Below are 20,894 nucleotides of genomic sequence, written 5' to 3'. Positions count from 1 at the left end.
CTCTGCCACCTTTGGATCTTTTGCTACCGTAGGATCTGCTTGGAAGTTAATATTTACCTGTCTCTGAATGGTGCCCGTTGATATAGCATGTACGCAATATGTGGAAATTTTTCCAGGGACATTCAAAGTACTAAATTGCATTGTGAACAAAAAAAATAGGAACGCTTCACGATTGTGCGTGTCATCTTTGCGCAAGGGACCATGCTAATCTTCTCTGTATCGTTCCAATTTTAGTGTATGTGTAACGCCGAAGCGAACACACTTACAATGGCACAGAAAATCGTTTTTAAAACCGGAACATGTTTAACATACTGCTCCCGTGGTGCGAATGTGACTCCATTTTAGCAAGAGCTAGAATTTTAGCTGTGTTCATGTAGAGTAATAAATTGACATTTTTAGCGTTCTTGTTTACATTTTCTAGATCTCAAAACATATTTTCAAATCTACAAGTGTATTTGAAGCTTGAGAATTAGTAAATCATTTTAAGTGCAGGAGGACATACGTCGCAGGAACGTCACAACATGCACGTAATGCGTCAGAAAAACGTCTGTGCAACAGCGCCACCTTACGTATTTGAGATGTATGGCATCTATCAAAAAAACGTCTGGAATTGTGGAAAGGAAGCGAAAACGGCCTATATTGAAAATATTTCCTAGATCTTTTCGTAGCAATTGTACCCACGAATATATCTTTATATGATCGATATACAAGACTTGATGATATCGTTTACATATATCGATGTCAATTTGCTGATTGCTTCTGTTTGAGAACAAGGGTAAACGTTAATTCATCAGGAGAAAAAAATCACAATGTCAAAAGATAGACCCCGATCGGAGACTAGGGGGTCTAACTACTGGCATTAAATAACGCCAGAGGGAGTTACAAGTACACGGGACAGGTGAAACAAAGTTCTGGCCAATGACAGCCCTCCGCACAATCGCGCAGGAACGCGGGCGAACGGACCAATGGTTGCGCGCGTTCCATCAGCACACCTGTGTCCCGGGGTGGGGCGCCATTTTCGCACGGAGGGCAGCAGCCGACACAGACATGGAGAAACAGATCGCACGACAATTCCGGCAAAAGGTAGGACAAATCCCCGCTTTTCCGTCCCGTAATCGACGACTACTGTGCGTGAGCGGTTCACGCGCTTATCTGGGCTACTGGTTTGCGCTCTCAGGTCCGTAATTCTACGGTAAACTGGCCTTGTTTATGTATGCAGATGACGTCCGGTTGGGATAATTTTTTGAGGGGGGGGGGGGGGGGGCGATGTCCCGTTACGGATCGAATCTAGGTTTGAAGGTCGGAGCTGGGAGTTGTGCTCGGTTTGCAACCTGTCTACCTGCAGCTATCGGTAGCTTTGGGCAGTGTGACACACTATGCACACAGGTCTTGAGGTTTTCAGTGATCCGTATGGGTTATTTTGGGTTCGTCACGTTTTGTAAATAACGGTACTCCATTGTCACTAATACTTCAGTATCGTGTTGATATGGCTGCATTCACATGAGTCCTGGATTTGCGTGCAATATACCATAAGTAAGAAAACGGAACTTTTTGACACATAATTCAGCAAGGAAAGCTCCAAATTTGTAACATATCGTTGAAGTTTGAATCACCTGATTTTTGCACATGTTCAGGTGTTTTACAACTGCACAGGTGGTCTTACACCTGAAAGTGGAACCTTGAATAATTTTTTTTTGGGGGGGGGGGGCAAATCAACAACCCAAAACTCAGAGGATTTACCCATAAAAGTATATTAACACCTGTGGTCAGGTATGTGAAGTTGATACTAGCACACAGCTGGTCAGGGTGTTGCCTTAATCTGTGCTCCGTTTTATCGTTTTTAAATCTGTACTTTACTAGTTTATCTACCAAATTGAATGTATCTTGTAATTGTGCCATTATCATCTCTTAACCTCTTGGTTACGTATCTTCCCACTTAAGTATACAAACAAATTTATCTCAAGTATCCAGTGATACACCCTGTATCAATGAAATGCTAGAAACTCAGGGGGAGATTTTTGAACTAGCACATAACGTTTACATGCTTAGAATTAGATAGTATATTATATTACATCATGTATGTAGCTCTCCTAGGTATATAAGTATGTTTATTGTAAATAGACCTTTCTTTGAAGTTCATACATTTCTATTTGTTCTGGCATTGTCATGGAGAAACACAGCACATCAAATTTCAGGAAAGCTTTTAGACAATATAAATTGAAATTGGTGGTCAAAGAAAATGGCAAGAGAATAAAGTATCAAGAAATGTTATCACGGGTCACTTTTCCCGGTGTGATGTGCAAAGTCTACATATACATCATCATCTCACAGTTACGCTGTCATTATTTGTGGTCCAGCAAGAAACGTTAGAGAGTTGTTATATATAGATATTGGTGTGAATGTTTGTCATAATGTGTATTTTTGAATATACTTGTTATTTTTGTCATTGATATGCCGTAAATCTGTTATTCTTTAATGGACCATAAAAAACAGTCCATTCTGTTTGCTCTAAAAGAGGACTTTGTTGCAAACTGCAAATAGGATGTCTCGTTTAGCTTCAGGAGTAAACATTGAAATAGGTCAGACAATGGCCCCTGGACTTAGTCTCTCTTCAAGTTGTAACAAACACACTTAAGGGTTTGGGGGAGGGTCTAGAGAGAAATACAGGTACATAAACTATTATCGCAATTTCATAGATAGAAAATGCAGAATGGGAAGCCAAAAATGATTACCAGGTACTAGTAGAGCAAAAATTGGAAGACAGAAGATAGGCAAGTTCTGCAAATACCTTTGTACTGGAGTTGCCTGTAACATAAACGACACCAGTTTTGTAGTACATGTACGTAGCAGTACGTCTTTTGTCGAAAATGTAAAGCTGAAGTGCTGAACTTAATATTGCCAAAGTTGATTTTAAAGCTACATTTCAATATGGAATAACTTGGACAAAATGCATGTAATTGAGCAATGTCTTGTTAACAGGCTAATGATGAATGAGATGTATCAGTTAAGCAGATGTTAAGCCATCTTCTATTAACAAAACATCAAATGTGCAATCACCAACTGGTGTCCTGGATTACATCATCATGTTGTTTAGATGGAGTTGTTTAGACCTCCCAGGAAGAGGAGGCAGGTTTTGTTCTGGGTTGTCCAAAAGCTTTTCTATGATACAGATTCCTTATCCCTTCGGAAGATGCACCCTCTTCCACAGGATTAAGTTTGTTAAAGTCTTTCCCGCACCAAATGGTGCATAGGGCAGCCCCCATCTCTGTTTCTCTAGCCATGAGCCACACAACTTTATGCAATCACTACAGCAGAGAAGTAGTCCACTGGTAGTGGCCTGTGTGCGTTCAACTATTTCTTGAGTGCTGAAAGCTATGTTAAAGCAGAGAAAGCAGTATGTACCATTTTTAAATTAATGTCTTCAGTATGTACTATGACCCGGCCGCGGAACGACCTCACACACTACCGAATGCCAAGCAGACACTCTGCCCATGCACTGGGGTAGTCCATGTAAAACAGATTACCTTTTAAGTTAGTTCTTACCTTAGCCCCTATGGCTAGGTGGCCTTGAGATAAATAAGTAAGAAGTGAAGTGTTGAGACAGATAAGGATCATGAGACTCAAGGTGACAAGGTGTAGACAAAGCCTGTGACCTCAACACAAGGCTGAAGGCACACACAAAGTATCCTCAACAACTAAGGTGTGAAGAAACAGGTCTTAGTGCAGGATTTCAATTATTCAGAGCCACAGTTCTTCCATTGACTCTCGGAGCTCAGTGGTACGATTCTTTGGACTGCACCGGAGGAATTTCTACACAATTATAGGTCAACAAAGTGTTGGCATTGTCACTGCACCAAGTACCCGAAGAATGCTTGGGTCATGTGAAGTTTTGTTGCCGAACAATGTTACTTAATTATATAGTAGCAATTGTTTGTTTTTCTCAGGTGAACGCATAGTCTCCTGTATGGCTGTTGTGATATAAATAGATGGGATTTTTGGTGGGGTATTGGATAAAATTTGGTTCACTTATTAGCGACTTAATCATTGGAATGTGAAGTTTTAGGTTCCTCTTGCTAATGAGAACGTTTACACTCCTGATTAAACAAGCTTGTGGAACACACCTAGCGAGTAATCTTTGTTTTTAAAGCTTTTTAGTACCTTTCTCTAGCCACTGAGGCTTGCACTGTTAGTATAAGCAATTAAAACATTACACAGTTCTGAATTTAGGCCAGGATGCATTGCTAGAAATAATGTTTTTCCTGTGGCATTGAATTTTTCGTCATTTGAGTACGAGTATAGATACTGTCTGTAGCCTGTAGAAAAATATCTTCAGCAGAAGCCACCTTTATTATGTGTCTGACTAACATTAAACTACTACTATATAGCAGCAATTCAGACAGATCTTTGCTTATTTCATTTTCCTAGAAGCAATGCAAAGTACAAAATATAGCCAATATATGAATAATGACTTTTTAGTTAAAAGAGAAACAGTTACTGATTTCAATATAGTTGCTTAACTAAGTAACTCTTGTACTTTGTATCAGATATCTAGTATTACCTGGATGTCTAGTGAGTATTGTCTATCTTCATTATCGTACATAGTGGTTAGTTCAGCTATTTTGACATCCCCACATTGTCAAAGTAGTTTACAATAAATTACATCCAGTCTTGTTAATCAGTTCACATCTATAAACCACCAGACCTCACAAACACCTTTTCTATTGGACACAATTAACCTGGATTCCATTAAAGCTCATGGTGCGGAACGACCACGCTTACATTCTTGGTCCCCACGTCCGTCCTTTCAAACCCACTGAAGCAACGCCCGGCCGCCGTTAGGATTACGACCAAAGCGTGGCCACGCCCGGCCAGCAAATGGAGTAGTTTTGGTGTTTACCCACAGTTCCACAGGGCTGTGCTCTTAGGTACCCTGACCCACAGTCGGCTGCAGGCCTTAATGTTTGTGTGAAGAAACTTTAAAGTTTGTAGTTCAACCTCGTCTGCTCAACTTATAATTATATATAATTAGATCTCATGCATCTGTTATAGATTTTTTAGTGTTTTGCTGATATAGCTTATAGATTTGATTCATCATTTACGACTTTGAGTTTGACTTTATTTGATGTGATCTTTAACCTCCTTGTTGTGTACAATACAGTGTGGACACCAGGCAACTACTAGTACGTAGCTGATATAGGTGTCATGTGATTCTTTTTCACTTAGATATATCTGCTAGATACATGAATGCTTAAAGAAGCTACAAAAGTCAGTCTCACATCGATGTACACTGACACATTTAAACTTTTAACCATGTAGTGAATGCTTAAAATCTGCGAAAATCGTTGTAACATGTTTTAAACAGGTGTTGAAAATAGAGTTTCTGGAACGTTGTTATCTTGACAAATTAGGGGTTGTAGAACTTGTAAACAAGCCGGGGAGCCAGCTGTGATGATTACTTTACAAACAGACTTAAATAGCGACCAAGAGAGTGTCCCTCTATGGGAGAGTTCAAAGGTCAGCTCCCAGCCTACCGGCTGTAGCTAGGATACTCTCAAGTGTTGCTGTTAAGGACCCAGAATGTGTCGGCCCTCTTAAAAAGGTGGTGTTGTAGATGTGTATAAGCCGCTCTCGACATGAGCACTCAGGGATGGAACACGAGAAACTGAAGGGGAGGGCTGGTTTGAAAACTAAAAAAAAAAAAATGTCGGTGTACCAGCAAATTTTCATCACAGTGTGTTTAATGTGTAAATCTGTAAAAGGTTAACATCAGAGATTGCAATAAGATTAAGAATAAAGGCAAAGTACCAATAGGCCATGAAAAGTTCCCCATTGATTCTATCTGAACTTATTTATATTTACTTTAAACTTCACTACATTGTAACACTTATATAGTCACCCTAAGCGTTCTTCATCCCTGGGTTATCTTAACGTGTTATGTCATGGATTAACCCAGATTCTATCTTAAACGGAGATAGGCATGATGATTAAGACAAGCACTGTCTACTCTGATCATTTCGTAGAAGTTAAAAGACATACTGTTTTTTTCTTTAAACTTTAAAGAAAACATAAATTCCAACTTGAGCTTTTAAAAGCAAATGGTATTGATTGCATCCATATTATATCATGTACACTTTGGTCTGGTGTCTGTAACAGGTAGGGCAGACAGTTTGCCCAAGCGTAATGTTTACTCCATATTGGACTGGAAGTGTTTGCTTAAAGGGAGGGGACCTAAGACACTGTTTTTATTGTAGCTTTAAGAAGGGCTGTTGTACAGAATTTAACATACAGGTAGCTGGGAGAATTAGGTACTAAAACTGGATGGGTATTTTTGTAATCATCTTGCAATGATTTTTGCACTTATCACATCTTTGTCATAACTTTATAGATCTGTAGTCATATGATGTTTGCATTTAATACAAAAATCAATCAAATAATGGTATAGAGCTGACCTATGGACAGTAAAAAATATGCAAAGTCACCCACTAGTTCAACTAGATAAAGGGACTTAACACAAATGAGATTTTGAGAATTTGACAGTTTTAAGAATAAAGACAGGTTTTCACACATTGTTAAGGTGAGAAGTAGTTTGTTTATAGAGTATTATTTTTTAATCATGCAAAATTAATGCTAGAAATGAGAGGTTGCTGTTTAGGATCAGGATATTGATTTTTAATTTGCTGTAAAATCTGTTATGCCTCAAAACTTCCAAAATAGTAACAGACTTTCGATGTAATATATTGTAATCACTGACAACTAATATTTACAATGGTAACACAGGTATGCTGTTTTCCTGTAACCTGAATTCTGTGGCATGCTCCTATCAGTGGCCAGTGCAACATATTCCTCTAGATCTGTAAATTAAAGACATTTATCAGAAACATTGTGAGGAAATGCATGCAGGAAAATCACAGTCAGCCCACCTTGTACCTTTGTCATTTAAAAAAAAAAGGTTTTTGAGATGGCATTAAAAACATATATTAAATGATTTTGAAAAAAAAAGAATACAGCCTGTCACTCAGTATTATGAAATGCGTGTTGCAAAAGACAGAACTATCAAAATATTGTTTTATAATTTGGAACTCTCATGGACACACAACACAATACCATAGAACAGACTAGATAGAGATGAATTGCATTCAATCAATCACTCCAAAAATAGAACCAGTCCCTGAGTCAAATAAAAACTATGTCAAGTGCTACCCAAAAGCATGTGTCATTGGAACCACTGACCCATAGAGCACTGTTAATCTGTCACGAGGACCCTGTAAGGATTCATACAAAACACTCTCCAGCTGCGCACCCTGCATTGTATAGTAATGAAGGGGTGTTACTAATGCTCTTGTTCATCTGACCTGGTACAGTCTTCCCCTGCATAATCTCTCAAATTGAAATAAAGGGGATGAAGTCATTGAAGCAGAAAATACTTCCCAATTAAAAATGGTTTTGTATGAAATTTGAAAATACAAAATGACAGCAATGTAAATATGTAATATAGTAATTGTCTGATTATGGTGCAAAATCCTCTCACTGAAAATCAGATTTGGAATCTTAATATTAACATTAAGGACATCTTTATTGACATGACAAAAGTACAGCGACTTTCGTAAGGTCTACTTTCAGTACAACTTAACAGACATATATGGATATCTATAAGTATGAATAAGTCAACATAATATATTATTTGGTCTAGCATGTCATTTACACTATTGGTTCTTTTGCAGGTACAGAGCTCTAAGTTATGATTCAAGAATGAAAAAAGAATTATTACATGATTGTGGAATGTAACATCACCAAGTGAAAACCCTAACCCTAGTACCATAGGTGTTCTGCACCAGAGCAGGTAAATCCACCTGCACAGGTGGCAGCAGACCTCAGGTAGCACAAAGCACCCTTGTTCACGCCCCCATCCATGTCAGAAGGCTCCTGTTCATGCCATTGTGTGTACATTCTGGATGAAAGGGGCTTCCTCTGCCAGCTGTTATGTTACTATCAATATTCATGAGGCAAAGCTCTTCCAAATACAAATTGTATTTCATAAGTAATATGTTATGCACAAAAGTGAGACTTCTTATTGTAGAATATTTTCTCTAATTGATTTGATTCTAATTAGTAATCCTAACTTGGGCACAAAATAATTAATTCAATTATCAATAAAAATGTTCACTTAAGCGTCAGGTAATTGCAGGTGAAATTGGAGTTATGCAGGTATTCTTAATCTTCACCTTACCGGTAGTCCTACCTGCACTAGTCCATCTTTTATTATCTCTATGGTGGATAAGTCATAAGTCCATTCATAATCCTGATTAAAAAGTTCACAGTCATGAATAAAATTGACATGAAGTGAAGGAAGTATGGTCAACTAAGACTAGTAAGAGCGTTTACCACTTGTCATCCCTGTCCATGATCCGTTTGTCCTTCATTTGCTGCCAGGCCACAGAAGACAGGGAACAAATAGATTTTGTTTTGTGGCTGCCCTCTCGTTCACACATACAACCCTCAGAGGCACTTGCCGCAGCTCTCCAGCTCTTGTAAGCCTTTGTGGTCGCTCGCAGTGTTGTGAGAAACAGGAGTGCCGACCGGGGAACGTGTTAAACGCCTGCCGGATGTGGTACTTTGATGGGAACAGTATGGGGACAAGGCCTGGGACCTGGCATTCTAGCAAAACAAATACAAATTTTCAGTACCCTTAAGATGATTACTTTGTAGGTACAACTTACTACAAGGTTCCTACTTTCAAACAGCCAATGAAGGGTAACAGTATCACCTGAACATGCATGTGGGGTGTGTGAGTGGTATGTATGGTAATGGATGCATGCACAAGACCAGGTTCAATCCATGATTTGCGACAGCAATCATGCCAATTTTAGATGCAGATTTTTCTTCCTGCACAAAAACACTGAAAGGGTTTTACTAATGGTAGTAATATTATTACCATGATTTAGATTTTCAAAGCTGGAGCACAAATATAGCACACAAATTAATTGCATACCCCAATAAATTGTATCACATAAGATGAAACAGAAGGACCAATAATGTCAACAGCTTGCAATGCACCAACATTAATAAGATTTTAAGACTACATAACAGACATTGTGTGACATCATGTGTGCAAGCACGCTTATTGGCCTATTCAAAATTACCATGTTCCAGAATAATCTTAAGATAGATTGATGATGATGATATTATTTCAAGCATGAATTAGTGACCCCAATTAAGCTCAGACAAACATGACCAATACAGTTATTTAAAGGGAACTTTGATCAGTAAGTGTAGGTTAACATATATATGGACCAGGGTCTTGGACATCAGACATCAGCTTTGCATGACCCAAGGTGCTCCCTTAGACTTACAGTTTGTAAAAGGTAAGATGCAGAATTGTCTACATGCTTGTGTCAAATTGGGTTGAGTGGAAACAGTCTCCTGGCTCCTGGGATTCGAACTAATTGCAGGGCTCAAAATACCACCTGCATATGCAGATTAGTGCAGGTAACATTGGAGCTGTGCAGGTATTTCTGGTGTACCAGAAAAAAGTATTTCGAGTCCTGAATTGTGTTACCCAGGCTGTGTTGTATATGTCTAATCCTCCTCAGGGGCAAAAGAAAATGCCAAGGAGCCAGTTGTGGTGCAGTGCAGTTGTTACAGAGAAAGTCTAACTCAACTTAATGACCAATTTGTTTCTTTGAAAACCAGTTTCCCTTGGAATCCTGCCAAATACTGTACAGGACTCGAAATACTTTTTTCTGTATACCTGCACTGGTGCACGCAGGCTAGGTAACACTGAAAATTACCTGCACCAGACAAATTTTAGGGACCGTACGGCATTTAGCGAGGGGGGAGGGCCAAGCAAAAAAATATTTTGCCAGGGGGAGGGCCTAGCAATTTTTTTTTTACTTGGGGGGAGGGCCAAGCAAAAAAAATAGCTTGGTCTGCCGGCAAAATATGTCCCTTAAAATTCAATAAACGGCGTTTCAGAGGGTCAAGATTTCAAAATTTTTCTGGACCTCTGCAAGGGATCGCCCGAGGTTGGCGCTCGGGATACAGTGAAAATGCGAAAGGGAGGGGGCGGGGCTTATGCATGACGCCCTCGAAAACCTTCTTCACGCACAGAAATGTTATTAAACTCTAGATTAGTCTGCCAGCAAAATTTACCCGTCTTATTGCCCTCAAAATGTAAGAAATGGCGTTTCAGAGCTCGAGGGTAAATATTTGCAAATTTCCCTGGATCCCTTTTGACGTGACCGGCCTCGATAATGTGTTTGGGGGGATTTAATTTTGTATTTCTAAATTGAAATGCTATTAAAGTTAGCTTTGTTTGTCAGCAAAATATCTCCTCAAACTGAAGGAAATAGCTTTTAAGAGGGTCAAGATTTCAAAATTCTCCCGGACCTACCTTGCGATTCTTCGTGCCTTTGGCGCCGAACATGGTGTTCGGAACGTCGTTCTCAAAAACTTGAAACCCTCGTATTTTTATTCCATAGAAATGTCATCTAACCAGCAAATTTTCCCATAAGAAAGCAATGCAGGAAATCGTGGCAAAAAAAGCGTGGCATTTCTAAAAGATCTCCTGCAAGTCTGCGGTCTCACGCCCGCCGCGGCTAGAGAGAGGTGACCGGTCTTACCCCGCCGTGGGAAAATCAGCGTCACGCGTCGGCGCCCCCCTCCCCACTGCAGTTTTGGAAGTCGAATCGTGCTGTCGTTTTGGTTTTCATTTTTTCCCCCGATTTACCGTAAGTTATTACTTCCACAGAACCAAGAAAAAGTCCAAAATATATGTAAATTAAAAATAGTTTCCGTCACTGAGCCGCTCAGGCCCGCGCCCGCGAGCTTGCAATACGTAAAGGGAGCGGGGCGCGCGCCGCTTTGTGGCGCAAATCTACTAGAAATCCAGGTACAAATGCTTTTTAGGTGTTGTTTTAATATCAAAACAATGAAATAGCTTCTATAAAGCAAATATTTATGCCTCTATGAAGCAGATATTTATCCCTCTATTTAGCAGATATTTTGAGCCATTCTGTTTTCCTTTTTTTACTAGGGGTGAGAGATCTGCTTCTCGATGAAAATCATGAAAAAGTATGACGCAAAGCACATTTCCAAATGCGGGAGCGCAGTGTTTTATTGGCGTCTTGAATATTTTTTTCAAAGTTGATAGGAGGGGGGAGGGCCAAGCAAAAATATTTTGTCTTGGGGGGAGGGCCTAGCAAAAAAAATTTTACCTGGGGGGAGGGCCATGCAAAAATTTTTTGACCCGACCCTCTGGCGACCGGCCCTCCCCCCTCACTAAACGCCGTACGGTCCCTTACCTGCACCTTCTCAATTTAGGAAGTATGGATTATGCCAAAATTGTTCAGGAACCACTGCTATTTTAGGTGGCATTCAATGCAGCTAATAACAATGCACATACACCTACATCATCGGGCATTTATGTATAAAACCCAGTACATGGACCAGTGCAGGTTAGGTGCAGGTAGACACCAGAAATACCTGCACAGTTCCAATCTTACCTGCACTAACCTGCTACTTAGGTGTACCTGGCTCCATTGCAATGTGAACAGAGCCACGTACTGCCTCATTCTTTAACGTTCACGGATGTTTTCATGTGGGACAACATGTAAGCATTTAGGGATTCCGTGTTGGGACTATGGTCCTTTGTTTTGCTCTGGGTGTGGTCCCATGTTTCAGTCGCACCAAAACAAATACATGCCGAACTTCAAGCATGGAAATTACAAGCACACTGATGTAGAACATATTGACTAGCATATATATGTTACTGTTTCAAATCTAAATGTAGAGTTCTTGGAAAAAGTGAATGTTGCCAACCAGTATGACTGAGTCTCCATGGCATGGATCTTAGAACCTCTGTAGAACCTCTAGATATTGGAAGAGTATAGACTGCCTTACCTGTAGCTGGTTGACCCATTCAACAACAAAAGTGTTAGTGCTACCAAGAAGGATTTAGAAGAGTATACCTAATGTTAAATTGACTTTGATTTGTAAGATTTTTAATGTTTAACTTACAGATATGTATTATATATTATATGATACTATCTTAAAGTTTATTGCTTTTAGATCATGTTGCAGATTTTGGCAATGAAGTCTGCTTATACCATGAATGGTTTACAAACTGTTGCAGTCAGGTTCTATCTAAGGCAGTTTGAAATCTAGTTTCCACAATATCCAATGCACACACAAATCCTACAGGTGCCTTTTCCGTATACAGCAGCCATAGATAATGAAATTATCCAGGCTGCCAGGCTAGATTTGTACTGTGACAAAGTCGGTCATGTGTGTAATCATGGGGAAGTGCCTCTGCTGCTGGCTTAATGGCTAAATGCATGGGGACAAATTTGGCATAGCTGTAGTTGTACTCTTTGTGTGACAGATTTGTGTACTCAGTAATGGAAGTTATTATCTCCATGAAAAATGGAGATATAGTTTTGGGTGTGTCTGTCTGTGTTGCTGGATGTTTGTAGCCAGCATAGCTCAAGAACCACTGGTTCACTGGATGGATTACGATCATGATATTTTTATCATGATAGTAACTCACAGGACTCTGTCCTATTGCAGGAGATTTTTTTTACATATCAGAGAAATAAGCAAAAATGTGTCTACCATTTTGAAAATAATCAACATTGATGAAATATTCGTGCCAAAAAAAATTGAATTTACATGTACATATAGGTCTTTAAACCCAAATCAATACATATTGTTATTGTTATATCTCAAAATGTTGTGAGTTTTCTTTACACATGGTTCCTTGATGTTATCTCTGTCTGACTGTGTACACATAATACATATATTGTGACTGTGCATGGTACATGATTTTAACTATTTGTTACCATATTTCAAAGCCAGAACATGGCCATTGCCAGAAAGTTCCATTTCAGTCCTTTCTCTTTTAGGTAAATGTTACATCTTGTGGCTGCTAACATGTAAGTGTACGTAGTATTAGTAACAACAAAGGGATACTGAAATATCAATGACATACCTCAATTCACCATCCAACAAAGCACAGTAATTATCCTTAAGTTTAGATAATCTCATTCAAAAAACTCAAATCCTAAATTATGCTTTGCACTATCTTATAGACTGTACTTTTAGATGTCAATGTTGGCAGTTTGTTAAATACTTAGTGTGCACAAGACCTAGACCTTGAGTAACATCTGGTCTGAGTATGTGTGTGTTTATATTATAATGTTCAAATCTAGATCTGTAATGGGTGGAAAATTGTCCAACAATTGAAACACCTGTGTCTGTCTGCTAACAGAGAATGTTGTTCAGCTGGTGGTCAAATCCACATGTCAAGTTTATCTCAATTTAAGCCTCTTTTGTTGAAGAATTGAGTGTTTTTGATTCCTGTGCATTTTACAAATCAAATAAGCTGCAGGTATCACCATGGCTGTGACTGACACAAGTGCGAAATTAGTAGCCTTACAAAAGTGGTTAGCAAATACGGTTTGGGTTTTTAGAATTTATAGCGAGTGTGATTGTGTTAACATATTGCATGACTGTGTATGGATTCCAAAGTATGAATAGCTAAACAATAATGATTCAGTTAGGTCAGTTTTTAACTCTGAATTTGCCCTCATTTTTTTTAATGTAAGAGGCGCTAAGCATCAAACATTTTCCTCGGACCCAGCCTTATAATATTCAGCATTTCGTAATGGTGTTTACTTTGAGATAAGCTTTATAAATTAGACGACTGGTGCACATACCAAACATCTGACACTGGGGCCCACTTGTTGCTGAAGAGGTGTTTTTACATGTAACAAGTCAACTATTGCTGCCAGAAATACCCTGGAACGAGATATGCCAGATATACGATGTATATGGCAAATATGACTGTTGCTTGTTATGCCATTGTATTGCACCACCACCACTGTAATACAAATATCGTAATCTATTGTGTATGATAAGAGGGTTCTAGAAAGTGAAAGGCCAAAATTATGGCATGAACTTTGATGACATTGTACACTGTACACGTTGTGCTGTGTTCTTTGTATTCGACTTTTAATCAATATAATGAAGTTAACAATTAGAATGAGCTTTAGACAATGAACTGGTACAACAAACATAATTATGGTACCTTGTTTTGAAAATAACTGGGTGTTTTAGTCATGTTTGGTAGTTTTTAGGATATCACAAAATCTGCAAATATTTTGCCGCTTCCAATTTTCCCCAACAGTTGTTGAATTGTTGGTATCAGTCTCAGCATAGTTGGACATTCTTTTTGATGTGTATTTCAGTTTGTCACAGATGATTGTTTAAAACTAATAAAAGGAAGCACTTTATTGTGCGACAATTGTAACAGGCACAATGTATGGCGTATACACTGGAGTTAAACTGTGTATTATTGCTAGAATGTAACAACTAATCTATTCTAATCTAACAGTATGGACAATCTAGTTAATGTTATAGGAGCTAATACTTAAGAACATATTGTCTGAATGCTACATGTACATGTACTGTACTTCAAGAAAAGTATAGCATTGTCTCATTTTTGCAAGCAGTTGTATTATGAATTAAAAGATGTTCAGATGAACACCAAAACTTATCATGATCACAGCTCATGAAGTTTGCCCATCTGTGACAACTGGACAAGTCACCACCCTGTAACTGTAACCCTGCGAAGTTTCAGTTCCTGCTGGGTATGTTGTCAGAAGGCTGTTTACTAAACAGGTCTGTTTATATCAAGCACTGTGAGAACATTTGAACAACGAGCGATCTTAACTGGTCTGGAATGCTTTGATGCAAAGCAATTAGAGACTACATTTTTGTGGCAAATTCCAAGTCCACTGTTTACAGACTACAATGGCTAGATTTGTCTTTTTTTGTGCAGTCTAAAATCTTCCTTATGATTATACCCCAGTCACATTCGGCAAAAATCGATCGGACGACGATTCTGCAGCAATCGCCCGAGCCTCGCTTACAATAATAACTTTCTTGCATAACAATTGGACAAGGTACAAAGTATAGCTTATATGTGACAGGGATGGCTTTCAGGTGAAAAATATGCGCAACCCTCTGTCGATCTTGAATATGGCCGACCTTCTATCGATAGGCCTGAAGATCGAGGATAATGTGACGGGTATTATCCCATGTATGTACTGATTTGCAGGTGTAGACACACTTACTTCTTCCCATTACAAAACATTTGGAGACACTGAGTCATTGCTTAAGTAAATGTTTGATTACTTTGTGACGTTAATGGAAGTTAAGAAACCAGCAAATTACTTCCTGCTCTGGTTAATGTTTGATGGTACGTCCTGGCCAACAAGTGGGTGTGTCATGTGTTTAAAGAAGTCTGTTTGTGGTGTGTTTGGTATCCATAATGCAGCACAAATAACTCAGGTGGTCAAAATATCACATTCTAATCTTCTAGAAAGCTACCAAGTGTATTGGTGACAAGAAGGAAAAAGTATATTACATAACACACAACTTGTCACCTGCATGGAAGCCTGTCAAACCTCCTTCTCATATCATACAAACATGTCATCAGTAATTGCTGATTTATCGGAAGAACAAAACAGTTTTCACTATAAAACCTGTTACCTACTACTACTGAGTATACCACCAGGGTATTGTTTTATGTAGGCAACATATATGGACTGCATTCCCATCTCATTGTTATATTAGTTATTCAATACAACAAATGTCCTCAGCTGCATTATGGTATTATTAATATTAGTACAGGTACCATTGGTAAACAGAGTTTTGTATTAAACGTTTAAAGCAAATGGAAGGTCGTACGTAAGCTGCAATTAAAGTTTGATAACGAAGCAGAAATTCTGACAATGTTGTGTTTCTCCTGTCCAGGTCCAGGCCCAGCTGGAGGATGAGTCAGAGAGGGACACACTGTACACATCACTCAGACAATATCATGAGTACGTATCTATATATTACAATACTGTACACACCACTTAGATCATGAGTATGTGTAGTATATTATATTGTATAACAACACATTGCTACATGACTTTTGTACTGCATTATAGTACACATTGCTCAGACAATACCATGAGTATGTATATATAATATTTCATTATAACACCACTATATGCATTGCTCAGACAATAGCATGAGTACGTACTATATATTCTTATTATAACAACACTGTATACATCGCTCAGACAATATCATGAGTACGTATAATATATATCATATTGTATAACAAAACTGTACACATTGCTATACTAACATTATAGTACACATTGCTCAGACAATACCATGAGTATGTAAAATACTATATAACAACGCTGTACACATCACTCAGACAATACTATGAGTATGTATATATAATATAGTTCATTATAACAACACTGTATGCATTTGTCTACCAAATATATGTAGTACATTCCCCCAGATCATACCCACTACTTACTACAATGTATAGTATTAGGTCAACAACTACATGTATATGGTGCAGGAGGCTTTGTGATAAATTTGAAATCAAGGTAGTTTTTTTTTTTTTTCAGATCAACAGTAAGTTGCAATATTTTTTTTTTTTTTACCTCAAGCACATTTAAGACCCCAACACACCTATCAAGAAGTGTAGAGGCCCATCCCAGTATATTAGTTGACCTTTTACTGTCTGGTCTTACACAGCTTACTGTACATAAATGGTGTATTACCTCTAAAGGTGCCGCTGTAGCGACAATGCGAAACAACCATTAGCTCAAACTCAAATGTGTGTGTATTGGTATTGTTCCAGATCCATGTCCCTGCCCGAACTCATCACAGACCTCAGGAAAGTCGTCAACTCCCCAGACAGGATGGAACTGTTCGAGGACGTCAGGTGAGTGTCTTTTTCACATCTTTATCATACCCGGTCTGTATTTACGTTCGATATTGGCATTCCATAAAATACAGACAAGGGCTCCATAGTTTGATTAGAACTTGCTTGTTCGCACGGCTGTCTAAAATTCAAACAACCAGACTGGCAGACTTTGTTCCTTTGCCTTGCTTTGGTTCTTTTGTTCCAATTGTCAAAAAGTTGTTGATGTACATTAATGTTGATAATAATCTTTTGCTCTTTTTTGGTGATAAACTTACTTTTAACTGCCTCGGGCGATCCGACCCATGGTCGGACCGTACCTCAGGCAAAACGGAATACTCACTGTTGTATTGGGCATCATTATAGTCTTTTATCTAACCAGTCCATAGCACAAATTGCACACACAATCTGCTCGCCTCATATGTCAAAGCTTCATTCACCATTTTGACTGTTAAGTGTTGTTGAATGAATGTTATATGACATTTGTCATATGCTTTTCTTTCCTTAGACCGTTAATACCTCTGAAACATCAAGTGGAATACGACAAAATAGTACCCAACAGACTAGCGTGAGTACATTTCTCCGTCTCTTCTCTTAAGTTACCAAATAACAGTACAGAGAAGTTACTACCCTGGGTGCCAGACAGACCAGACAGCCAGCCGGTTTCTTTGGCGGCCCATGCAAGGCAGTCTGCCTGCCAATTTGAAACCAGCATAATTGGGGAGTTGAGCTCAAAGAAAGTTTTTGCTGCACTCTCTGGGAAAATTGCCTTGGGCTAAATATCCCCAGGACCACTAAGTTAGATTGGCGGGAAGACTGCATTGAGCTGCCGAAGAAACCGCCTGCCGCCCCTGGTTATCAGTCTAGTTCCAGGGTAAGAAGTTGCAGAATCAATGTGTTAAAACACTCCACTCAACAACATTGTGTGAAGTACCAAGATAACACATTGAGCTTTCTGCCCTTGCAGAAGAAAAGCACGAATTGTAAAACTGGTGAAGAACGGACCAGACAGCCTGGGGTTTTCACTAAGAGGAGGTGAGTTACATGTTAAATATTATGCCACTATACAACCATGTACCAAGGCATTGTTCACTTTAACTTTGTGTACAGGGGATTTTTTTCATTGTCAGTGTCAGTATGTTCTGTTCTTGTTTATTTGCTTGAATGTACTGTCAGTAGAGAGGCAGGAAGCATTACCGGTACCGCAAAGGATAGACTTGCAAATTTGACTGGAAGTGTAGTTCAGAGGTGGTAGAATTACCTGCAGTCATTAATCAGACTTGACAGATAGTAGTCATGGAGGCATTAGATCTTCGAACTCTTGTGTAGCATTTGTTCTTATTTCTGTTGTCATCTACACCAATCTGTAGGTTACTTCTTGGGACATAGGAGTTTTCTTTTGCACAACCAGTTTTTCTCACCTGCTGATGTTTCGATGTCTGTCAGACATCTTCCTCGGAGCTTTTGAAACGCCAGCAGGTGAGAAAAACTGGTTGTGTAAAAGAAAACTCGTAATAGTATGTCCTATATATGTCATCTACCAACCTCAGGCTGGTGAAATTATTTTCAGATCTTACTTCTTGGATTTATTTAGCTGCTACATTCTTCGTTGTCTCCCCCCTCTGCAGGAGTTGAGCACGGAGTAGGCATCTATGTAGCACATGTTGTACCCAGTTCTCCAGCGGAGATATCCGGACTCAGGGTAAGGGCTGGTGTGTGGGAAGTGTATCCCCTGGCTTTACTGTAGTATATACAGCTGTTGCTGATAGGCCTCTCCAACGCTAGCAAGTTTCATGTTTTAACAGAAAAAGTACAACTGACAGCTAGCACTTAGCAAACAATTCATTACAGCCATCAACATACATTCAGGATGATCGTAACCCCTATGTTAGCCTCAGCCAGGATACCATCCATCCTGGGTACTACCTTTCACTCGCTGCCCTGAAAAAAGCAAGAAGTGTAGAGGTCCTGCTAGTAAGTGGATGGTACCCAGGCTAACCTACTACATGTACATGACTTGTATAGCTATACAGCCTCACAATTTTTCACCTGCTTCTTCTATTAGATGTAGACAAAGTATTTGCATTTTGGCACTCTAAATGCCCCATTTAAATCTTCACTCACCTACCTGGTTACCACCTGATTTTCTTGAGTATCCCTTATTGAGTCAACAAGTGTATGTACTTAAAACTGTAGCTCCTACGTCTAAGTGGCTGTTATTAGGGTATCACAGATTCTGAAGTGAATCACTTTTCTTGTTTCATGATTCCACTTTATGTTTCCTTATCAGGTTGGAGATGAGGTCCTGAGAATAAACGGTTACACGGTGGACCAGTCGACGCATGAGGAGATCGTGTTACTGACACAGAGCACCAGTTACATAGAGATGAAAATTAGACGTAAGTTGACCGTCCTGTGTTGAGCTAGAAGAAAGAATATTATGTATATGCCGCTCTGCGGTATAACCCCAAGGGTGCTGTAATACACTGTATGACTCTACTACTACTACTACTACTACTGAATCAAAGAAAGCAATTGTCCTGTCCTTAATGCAATGTTCGCAATGTACTTTGAGACTTTTCATATCTCTTTTGATGTCTATTTCTGTAGTTAAATTCTCTTCTGAGAGATTGTAGATAGTGATTTCAAACCGGATATTGCAATGTGTGTCTTAGATCTCACAAGCATGAACTTACTGTATTTCTTTATAATATCATGTTCACAGATATTGGAATGCTGCCTATAAAAAGGTACGTGCAAATTATTGTTAATTGAGTACATTTTTTTCTATTTACTTTAATGATATTTACTGTTACCACTTGATGATGGTTATGCACCAGACAGTGACTTGGTCATCAAGTTATGTCTTTGGACGATTGTTTCAAAAACGGACAATACTGACATAATATTAATCTTTTCTATCGACACAATTATAAATCTTTTGGTAAGAATCAATCTGTTAAATTGAAAACATTTGACTGCACCAGTCCTAATGTTATCAATTGTCAGTTAACAATTATCAGTTGTCTGGTTATGAGTAAGGTACATTGAAAATTGGAGTGAAAAGTTTTTTTCACTCTTCCCCCTGTACAGAACGAGAACAGACCAGCTGAGATGGGAGTATGTAGACCCTGTGCCAGGCTCCCCCGAGGCACCTAATGGTACAGCCTTACTGGTGAGTAACCTTCTACAATTACCTCTGTCCTAACCAGGGTTGGACAAGTTTTGTAAAATTCACTTGTCCTATCAGGCAAGTACATAGAAAATTTACCTTTTCACTTGTCGGGACATTTAAATGACATTTGTCTATAAGTTCAATAAAATTCTTTTTTTTTATTGTTGGCTCTATTTTTTCTGTGTTGACCAATGCATGATGCTATGACTCTGAAAGGTAACAAGTAGATCAAAATCTCTCTCATGGGAAAATCTTACTTGTTTTGATCAGACAAGTGTGCTAAGACATGCACTTGCCCGATTGGCACTTTCACTTGCCCTGGACAATCAGGCTAGTTGACTTGTCCAACCCTGCCTAACACCTGGTGCTGTAAACCAGGGCTGTCTCCAGGACCCGTCCTTCCATCCATCCCAGGATGGAAATTTGACTTTTGGGAAAGAGAAAAATTCTGTCCTTGGACGGAACTTTGACCCCCAAATGATGCGTGGGAAGGTAAAGAATTTAAAGCTGGAGACAGCCCTGTGTAAAACTCAGTTTTGCTTTACTCTTTTTTTTTTATATGATAATTGTTTGTTACTAGTACTATTAACATCCTTGCAAAGCAAACACAACAGATTGTATGATGACGCCTTTTGCTGATTATAATATAAGGACACAAGATACAGCATACAGACTCTAGACAAGTAAAAGACAAACAGTATAAACAACACTGTTGCATTAACTACTGCATAACTGTCCAATCTGTGCTGCTGCAGTATTGACTTATGCTTATCTTTAATCCACTAACATTTCAACACTTCTGTTTAAAACTTCCTTGTGTTGGTAGATGTTTACTAACATGCACATTGTGAAACTGCTCAGCTGGTTTGGAATGGAGATATTTAATTACAGGGACAGATTAGTAGGATATCAAAGAAGTAGTTACAAAATAAAAGGAATAAATGAAGA

At 38.9% G+C, this 20,894-nt stretch overlaps 1 protein-coding gene and 1 non-coding gene across 2 annotated transcripts; one reads left to right on the top strand and one right to left on the bottom strand.

Annotated features, from left to right (window-relative positions):
* Nucleotides 1–150: 150 nt before the first annotated feature.
* On the bottom strand, nucleotides 151–260 carry LOC118415066. The gene has a single exon (XR_004831068.1). It is a non-coding gene; the product is annotated as a U6 spliceosomal RNA (small nuclear RNA).
* A 702-nt stretch (nucleotides 261–962) lies between these two features.
* LOC118414016 (harmonin-like) lies at nucleotides 963–19,985 on the top strand. Its single transcript, XM_035817734.1, has 9 exons — nucleotides 963–1,083; nucleotides 15,814–15,881; nucleotides 16,709–16,792; nucleotides 17,280–17,339; nucleotides 17,739–17,806; nucleotides 18,400–18,473; nucleotides 19,062–19,170; nucleotides 19,497–19,521; nucleotides 19,865–19,985. Exons 1-9 carry the CDS (start codon nucleotides 1,048–1,050, stop codon nucleotides 19,977–19,979), a joined length of 639 nt encoding a protein of 212 aa, XP_035673627.1. The 5' UTR covers nucleotides 963–1,047; the 3' UTR covers nucleotides 19,980–19,985.
* Nucleotides 19,986–20,894: the final 909 nt, after the last annotated feature.

This window comes from Branchiostoma floridae, chromosome 4 (assembly GCF_000003815.2).
Source record: "Branchiostoma floridae strain S238N-H82 chromosome 4, Bfl_VNyyK, whole genome shotgun sequence".
In the NCBI taxonomy this organism is placed as follows: Eukaryota; Metazoa; Chordata; class Leptocardii; order Amphioxiformes; family Branchiostomatidae; genus Branchiostoma; species Branchiostoma floridae.
Note: the sequence above shows the minus strand (reverse complement) of the source record. Positions and strands in the feature narration are given on the sequence as shown.